Here is a 9,457-nt window from a genome sequence, read left to right as displayed (position 1 = left end):
GATCTCTAAATTCAATGTCCAAAAATCGGGACTTGCATGAGGATGCAGCGGTCAAACAATGACAGATTGGTGGGGTTTTAGTCTCAAAAGAATTTTTTTATTACATATCAATAGAGTTTAGGACTCAAAATCAGATCTATTTCTGCTAAAATTTCAAGATTTTTGTAGAGTAATGACTAATGAGTGAGAAAAATGTGTCCCAAGTTACCACAAAAGTTTGTGGGTAACTTGAGGGAACATGACAAATATTTAATCAAAATCTCTATTTTTTCAATCTAATTGAAATTTGTGCTCATTCTAAATCAAAATAAACAAAAGTATACATATTTCCACATTATTCTTTGCCTCAGAGCTCACTCTTCCCTTCAAACCCAGAAACCCCAAAGATTAGGCTTTAAATCAACTTCAAAGCTCATCAAATCACCTCATTCTTTGCTTTTGGAATGCTCTGAAGTGTTGGCAATGATTGTCCCTCTCAATTTGATGGATTGACCAGAATTTTTCACCACTACAAGTGTCAGAAAGTAATAATGCAAATCATCTGCATAGAATTTCAAAATAGTAATCACAAATGGAAATATTTATATTTCTAGAGGACTATAAAATTTTGTTACTGGATATTAGAAATAATAAATTCGTCTAGGGATCCTATGGGCCACAATTGTGCCACATAGGTTGTGTGTTGTGTCGATGAAGCTGTGTTGACTGGTTGAAACACCTTCACATCAGTCCCTCATCAACTGCTGCCGTGGGGCCGTGCTAGTCACTTTGATTTTGTATTTAGAACCTAAAAATAATTAAATTTTTTAATAAATAATATAACTTAGAAGATTCAAATATTTTATTTTATAAAGAATTTTATGATTTTTTTTTGGTGCTTTCTAATTTTCATCTTGTTTAAATCATGCCACCTGAAATACAATTTTAGATAGAAAAATGATTAATGTAGAGGACTCATTGATTTGACTTAAAAAGTCACGCTAGGAAATGAAATTTAGTGAAGGATGATATAAAAGAATGCAAAATATGCATGTTATCATATTCCATTGATATCTTGTCTACGGATAACCATGTTTTGACTCAGACATACGAGCCCCTGACCATGGGATTCAAATATCTCTTAGCTCAATCATAGTAAGAAATATACAAAGGTGATTGAGTGGTCAATGCAGGATTGGCCGCCCTTGGTGTAAGAAAAGATTAACATGAGGAAGATGATGCATCAAATCCCGGGCCAGGTTATTAGGGATATTGGTGAAGGTGTTCTTCAATAATCTCTGATACACATTAATACGTATTGAATAGTGAACTGGGATTTCACTACTGACCATACTGTAGTTAATTCGGGAGCCTCATACAGATGAAGAATTATACATATATGGTTGTGAAGATGGTAAAGGTTCCCTGAGAGAGTTTACAGACTACTTTACATCTTCTATAGCACGAGGTGTAACTTGACTACCTAGGGGATGGAAACTTAACCTATAGATTGGTTAAAATTGATCATCAATCAAATTAATCTATATGTTTATGTAGGTAATTAATAAGTTTGAATGATAATCATTATTATTAACTAGAAAGATACATGAGCGTAGGTGATCACACACATAAGATTATAGGGGTCACATCGATGAGGATTATACATACATAGTAACCGGTGACAATAAATGATCCATGAAAGAGTTGACATATTCCTTTGTATCTAGGGCACGAGGTGTAGCTTCGCACCCCTCTGCCCGGCAACTAAAATAATTGATTTTTTTGAACTTATCCTTCGTTAATTAATATATATGTATATGATATAAGGTCAGCCCAATAAAGGTTATTGAGCAGGTGAAGTTATAAAGTAGACTAATACAGGGACCTACAAGGCCGAATGCACAAGGTTTTTGGACGTTGGTCAAAATACTTTAAGTTCGAGTATTTTTATTAATTATTATTACAGTAGTGGAATTTTATGTAACTATCCCATAAACTTTTATGAAAGGTTTCTCAAACAATACAAGTGGGGGGGTGATAAACTCAAAATTTTGGTTAAAATTAAGAGATTGTTGATTTTGAGTTTAAGCAATAATATAATAATTTTATAACCACTGATCATGTGATAATGTTAGATAGTGGATGAGTTTGGGTCATGTCCATAGGAGGAGTAACTTCCTCCAGATAGTAATTTTAGTTGGATGAGAAAGAATACATATAGAGTAGGCAATAGTGATGGGATTAAGACTGTGAGATGAAAGAGATGGTGCTAATTATTTAACGAACATATGCTAGCTGATAAGAGAAGTGAGTTGAATGACATGAGGAATTAAGATAGATGAAGACAGGGGAAGACGGTGGATGTAGGAGATGAGCAAGAAGGGAAGGTTAGGAAGGTAGTGATTTACAGTTATGTGTCATGATGATGAATGATAACGATATATTAGAATGGAGGTGAAGAAGTGATAAAGATCTAACTAATGGGTGTGTTGAAGATTCACCTATGTAAGGCAAGAGACTGGCCTTAGATCCCTATGTAAGGCACGTGGTGGGCACAATTGTAAGACAAAATATATTAATTAATCATTATAAAATGAATACGAAGTTTTATATTTCGACTTAGACTATTTATATCTTCATGGATACAATGTCCAAAAAATTATTAAAATATATTATGAATCAAAAATTAATTTCTTTAAGAGTATCTTGTTGAAAAATCCTTCAAATTACCATTAAATCCAAAAAATTTGTAAGAACAGTCTAAAAATAGATTTAATCATTTTAATATTGATAAAATGCATTTATAATAATTTATTGGATAAAACATGGAAATTACACAGAAATTACCCAATAATTTCTGTCTTACCGATAGGATCCATTGATCTAAATATTTGGCAGTCTTTTTTGAAATATGAAGATAAATTGGTTGTACATCTGAAACATTATAAGGAACATGTGCAATTAGAGAAAATTTATTCATGATAAAACATTTCGTAAAAATAAAAGTAACAGAAAGTGATAGAGCATCATAGTTGGTTAGCTGAATATGATTTCACCCTTAAAAAGAAAATAAACTTAGGATAAGACTTATTCGAATAAAGGAAATTAAAATTTAACCGGATTTCATTTGATTTTATTAATAAAATATACTTTTGTAAATTTATGGATTTACATTTATCATCAACCAGAGCAGGGTTAAATGGAGTTATTTCATTTTCTGTTGAGCAGGAAGCTAAGGTCTTGTGCAAAACATTTTGGAAGTATCTGTTAATCAAAATACAGATTTTAATATAGATCCATGTAATTTTAAGGTAATGATAAACCTAACTTGTGTCTGAATTCATACAGTCTATTAGGTATTCGATCACAAAAGAGAGCCCATTCTTTAAATCTACGAAGACATTCAAGGAGATCATGTATCCCAGTGAACTAAACTCTAATCTCAAACTTAAATTAACATAGATTAAATGATTTTATTTACCCCCATATTCATTGTCCTATTGGATATGCGAGGTGCATCTCCCAACACTTGTATGAATGGCATGTATGGCAAGGAGAACTTTTGGCTGTCTTTATCCATGTGAAAACTTTTAATAAGGATGAGCAAGATTCAGGATGAAAAAATTGCTTAGAAAAAATTCTATGGAGGAGGAAGCAGGAGGCATGTCACTAAAATATTTCTTTGTTTTCTACTTGAAACCAAATAGAACGGATGAATATCTTGTGGTAAAAGACTAACAAATAGCGCAAACTGTACATACAAATCAGGTGCACCTCTTGTCTAATTAAGCACTTTTATTGAACATAACAATCAATCACTATTTATGAACACCAGAATGATTGTCTCTTTCGTGACATATATAAAGAATATTTTTAATAATATATTATTGGAATACTCCAATAATATATTATTAAAAATATTCTTTATACATTTTTATTGTATTATATCTCTGCACTTTATTCACTTTTTATTTACATATATTTCTATATTGTTCACATGACTATGAATGCAGTATTCATTGAACGTGACTCTTGGGGTTGCGCTAGAAGTTGTTGAACAAGGCCTCACGAAAGATAACTTTCAAACTATCTGTATAATTCTAAGTCTGTCCAGAGATTGAGATCGAGTGGTTTAAGGGCTGTGCTCATGATGTTCTGGTTAACATCTTCAGGAGTAACATTTTTATCCCCTACTTCAGTCCACAGGAACTCCACTTCCAATTGTCAACTCAGTATAACATAGTTTTATTCATGTATGTCTGATTCCAATGAGGGCACAGAGTGCACTAAAACGGTTCAAACATAAAAGTTCATATTTAGGGGAACAGCTAATCACAAGGATCTCAAGGTTTGTCTTTCAACCCGGTATACTTTGAAAATTTTCATTTGGGTGTAAGATTACACTGGATTATATGCTCTATCATCACCAACCATGCCTAACAACAGTTTCCCTGGATAGAGCCAGGGCCTGTCTGTAAATCTCATCTTTACCATCTGCAGGGGAGTATCTGTACCCGGGCCGAGCAGCATCCTCCATAGCCACAGTGGAGAAAACCTCCTTAGGATTCCAAAACCAGGGCCGGAGCAAACCCACAGAGGATGACGACGACGACGACGACGATGACAACGATGACGAAGGCAGTGGAGGTAGCATAACAGATTCCCAGTCCCTGGCACCGGCCATGGCTTCCTTCACTCTCCTTCTGACCAGGAGATGTGCAACGTCTTCCGTCTTCATCTCAGTGACGGCGAGGACGATGGCCATGCAGACAATGAGCACAAACACTGCGTCTTCCTCAGGGAGAAGCTCTACTGCCAGTCGCCTCCAATTGAACAAGGCTGTGGCCCTTCCCTCTGGAAACTCGGGCAAGTACCTTATAAACGTGACAAATTCCTCTTCTTCATCTGGTGCAGTTTTCTTCACCTTGTACTGCAACTTCCGACCCACCTCTATTCTCATCTGAAATCAAATACCCAACAATTCAAAAAATCGATTATCGTCATCGTTGGCAAAAATTGTGAGAAAAATCGAAAAACTTAACGCGGTAGATCACCTTCTCAAGTGAATTCTCGCTCTCCACGTTGAATTCGAGCCCGCTCTGCCATCGTATTCTCAGAAGCTCTCCCGTGGAGAGAACCCACGTCGCTGTCTTCTCTTCTTCCTCTTTTGGGCTCGCGCTGCCTACTACTCTCTCTGCGTGGAACGGAAAGGCTTGATTGTTAACCGTTGGATCGCGCACGGAGGGTCAGATTTCCATGGAGGAAGAAAGAGATTACGAGGGACTTTGCCGATGGAGCTGGCCACGTAAGACCACGGGCCTTCTCTAACTTCAATAACCCGCTCTTCCTTCTTCACCAGCCTTGGCGCCTCCGCTCCTCTTCTCCAGAAACCCTCCCCGACCCTGGAGATAACAGAGAAAGAAAAACCCATTAGTAAAAGCTCCAACTTTCTCACTAAGAAGCGAACCCATCAGTGAAAACGATAGTTTTCGTTCTCAGATGGGAAACCCAAGAATAAAACGATAGCATTCGTTCTCGGAAGCGAACCCATCGATGAAAACGAAAGTTTTCGTTCTCAGATGGGAAACCCATGAATGAAAAGGATAGTTTTTCGTTCTCGGAAGCGAACCCATGAACAAAGAATCACTGATCAATCGCGCAAACTGATCGGATCGGCAATCCGATCGCAGATCTGATCGGTGGGCAGGCCAAGAACCCCACGGAGGACTTGACTAGTCCACGATCATCGAAATGATCAGATCGATCGCTGATCGCTATTGCAATCCATCATTCATTGCGTGATCAGATGGGTGATCGATCAGATCAAATCTCCGTTGCCATCTCAGAATCAAACCCAGGAATAAAGACGACAGCTTTGAAACTAAGAAGGTGGTTTCTCCCAACCTTAACCGCACCACGAAGCACTCTCGCCCATAGCAGTCTAGCACAGAGCGAGAGAGCCAGCGGCCTGACTGCGGGCAGTACTGGTTCATCCTAAGAATTTCATCAGAGATCATAGCTCCCCCGTCATCGGTGACTCTGTCAGGGACGATCTTAAGAAGATAAGGAGCTTGAACAGGCGGAGTAATGGAGATCATAGCTTTCATCTTTGATCCCAAGTCCTTCATCACTGCAAGGGACGGCGCTCGAAGAATCTCGTTCCAAGTGATGATCAAAGATTCTTTAATCGGCTTTCTCTTCAAGAAGCAGCCTCCGCCTCCTCTCCCTCTGAGATCTAAGACCAGCCCTCGGGTGCCGAATTCACAACAAAATTCCCAGGCTTTCTCCCATGACGAAGACGAAGAGGAAACAGGCCTCACAAGCTTCATCCGTCGGTGGAATCTCACTGTTCTAACCCTGAAGAACAGATCCGTCTCACCCCATCCTCCTTTCACGAACACTTGGACCTACTACGATCAAACACACAAAAGAGAAACATTATTTACGCAAAAAATAGTTTGAGCCATTTGAATGCCAAAAGAGGTTTCTACTAAGGTTTTGGTGAAAAATCTGAGAGATATGAGCATGGAAATGTATCTAGAGCAAGAAAATGGCTCCGTATACAATGTCGAGTTATTTGAATGTCAAAAGAGGAATCTAGTGATGTTTTAGAAGTAATAGGCAAGAAGATACGCACTAAACAAGAAAAGGGCTCCCTACACAGGTTTGAGATATTTGAATGCCAAAAATGGTTCATGGTGTGTTTTGGCAGAAACATTAGAGGAAAAAAGCAAGAAAATATAATTCCCAAGGGGGGAAATGCCTCCCAAGAGAGGTTTGGATCTGATCAATAAAATTCAATTCTTGAACTGCCCAGAAAACTGCAGCTCAATTCTCATGACCGAGTCTGCGATCAGGCTGTGGATTGATAGCCATATTTTGATCTGCTCAACGGATTAAAATATGATCCTATCAAATCTGATAAGATTACCCATCACTATCTGGGTTGAGGGCTGACCTCCATTAAAGACCTCGGCAGCAAGGATTTGTATTTACGGTTAGTTTCAGAGTCAGAGGCCCAGTAGGCCCAATAGAAGCATTCCCTCAGTGGCGAGCCAGCACGACCAAGCCTCACTCCAGCTTGCTCATAAGGCTCATCAAAAGCCCGTTCCCAGACTCTTACAGTCTCTTCTACTTCCTCCTTATCAGTCTTCTCTCCAAACCCCACCGCTATGGATTCCAGCTTCCTCTCTCCCATAAACTCCTCCATGTCTCTGGCATAGACACCTGGAAAGCTCTGCAACGAGAATAACCGTGTTAAAACTCTGCTTGACTTGCCAAAGTGAATACCACAAGAAGGAAACTCCATAGTTAGGCGCACTGCGGTGAAAGCAATTCAGGATGGGTCACAACGGGGGAAGTTTGTTGACAGGGCTCCACCCGGCAGAAAAGTTTTACATAAAAAGATCGCAAGATGTATTGATATCACTTCACATGTAAAAGTTCTGGGAAGTTTTCATTTTTTAAAAAGGAAAAAATGAAGAACCAAATTAGAAATTGGACAAGAGAACGGATAAGAAAAGAAATGGAGTAGGACGAAAGCCAGTCTGTTGTTGGTCATTCGTCTTGACAACAGATTGGGATACAGAAATAGGACGTCATGCCTTCCATTCCATCTTTGGGTGCTGGTGATTTAGACTAGATTTCTCATCTATCCTGTCTAGCTCTTCTGACAGATAATAAAAGACATGGAATGGAACAAATCTAGTCCATCACCAGTCATCCGTCTTGACTTTAGAAAGGAAAACCGAATGCAAGACTTCGTGCCTTCCATCCAATCTCTACCTTTCTGTCATCAGTTACTGGCAATTGACACTAGAATTGCAACCGTCTGAGTACTAGCAGTTTAAGAGAGGAACAACTTTATGAGGAGAAGCAAAAGAAGTCAATTCATCTGAATCTTCATGTAATGTAGTAAATGAAGATTACATGAATTTTAACAAAGTTTACAACCTCCAAAAGAGTTAAATTTGGATTTTAACCTGGTGGGTAAGCCACATGAGGAGCACGTCAGAGGTGGGCACCAGTCGCCTGCCTTTATCGCCATGTTTCCGGCAGAGGTGGAGGAAGTTTCTGTACTTCTGTCTTGCAGAGACGAGGTAGACGGTCTGCCCGACGAAGGGGTCCAAGAACAGCTTGCAGAGATCATCAAATTCATTGATAGCAGCCAAAATACCATCTTTTTCTTCTTCTTCTTCTTCATCTTTTACGTCATAGATCTCAAGATCAAAGGTTTCAGATGGGAAATGGACGGCCCAGATTGCTCTGCAACGGTGCGAGGCATACTCTTCATTGCCCTCGTCGAAGATGATTGGCCTCTCCACTACAGACCCGAATCTGGAAAGGCAGAAGTTTCGGTACAGAGAGGGTCTGAGGACGTGGCAGTGCCAGACACATGCCACGTCTGCAGGTGGAAGGAGCATCGGCGTTGTTTGTGAGTTCTTTGAAAGCTCGCTCATCAGTGGCATCCATAACTCTGCGTACCTGCCACTCATGAAAATGAAGAAGATGGAGGAGAAGGAAACAGCATAAGAAGTACATGATTGTGATGATGATCGTGATCATGATGAAGAGGAGAAGAATGATAAATATAAGAAGGGGTTGGTGATTATGGGAAAGAGAAGAAAACTATGACGATGATGACAATGCTGGAGAGGAGCCGATGAAGAGTAATAATAATAAGTTGAATAATAAGAAGAAGGTGCTGAGGATAATAATCCGGTGATACAGAGTGGAATAATACTAACAATGATCATAATAACGTTAGGAAGAAAAAGATGAAGAAGATGGAGATCATGATTATGATGCTAAGAAGAAGAAGAAGAATAATAAGAAGATGACGATGATGATGATGACGATGACAACCATCAGGATGATGATGATGATGACGGCGAGGATGATGATGATAATGCAGATTATGAGAAGAAGAAGAAGATGATGATGATGATGATGATAAGAACCATAAGGACGATGATGATAATGCAGATCATGAAAAGAAGAAGAAGAAGATGATGATGATGATAAGAACCATAAGGACGATGATAATGCAGATCATGAAGAGAAGAAGAAGAAGATGATGATGATGATAAGAACCATAAGGACGATGATGATAATGCAGATCATGAAAAGAAGAAGAAGAAGAAGATGATGATGATGACGATGACAGCCATCAGGATGATGATGATGATGATGATGATGATGACGGCGAGGATGAAGATGATAATGCAGATCATGAGAAGAAGAAGAAGATGATGATGATGAAGATAAGAACCATAAGGACGATGATGATAATGCAGATCATGAAAAGAAGAAGAAGAAGATGATGATGATGATAACAACCACCAGGACGATGATGATAATGCAGATCATGAGAAGAAGAAGAAGAAGATGATGATGATGATGACAACCATCACGATGTTGACAATAATGATCATGAGAAGAAGAAAGAGATGATGATAACCATGATGATGATGATGAT

At 38.7% G+C, this 9,457-nt stretch overlaps 1 protein-coding gene across 1 annotated transcript in view; it reads right to left on the bottom strand.

Moving 5' to 3' along the window:
• Positions 1-4,194: 4,194 nt before the first annotated feature.
• LOC144710074 (enolase (DUF1399)) overlaps positions 4,195-9,457 on the bottom strand; it is a 5,674-nt gene continuing 411 nt past the window's right edge. The window contains exons 2-7 of the mRNA XM_078583737.1: positions 7,962-8,463; positions 6,938-7,216; positions 5,884-6,386; positions 5,257-5,381; positions 5,034-5,173; positions 4,195-4,939 (exon numbers count right to left, since the gene is read on the bottom strand). Coding sequence (XP_078439863.1) covers positions 4,403-4,939; positions 5,034-5,173; positions 5,257-5,381; positions 5,884-6,386; positions 6,938-7,216; positions 7,962-8,463 — 2,086 coding nt within the window. The 3' untranslated portion in view covers positions 4,195-4,402. The remainder of the gene's footprint in view (positions 4,940-5,033; positions 5,174-5,256; positions 5,382-5,883; positions 6,387-6,937; positions 7,217-7,961; positions 8,464-9,457) is intronic.

This window comes from Wolffia australiana, chromosome 1 (assembly GCF_029677425.1).
Source record: "Wolffia australiana isolate 7733 chromosome 1, ASM2967742v1".
In the NCBI taxonomy this organism is placed as follows: domain Eukaryota; kingdom Viridiplantae; phylum Streptophyta; class Magnoliopsida; order Alismatales; family Araceae; genus Wolffia; species Wolffia australiana.
This window is presented reverse-complemented; position numbering and strand designations above follow the sequence as displayed.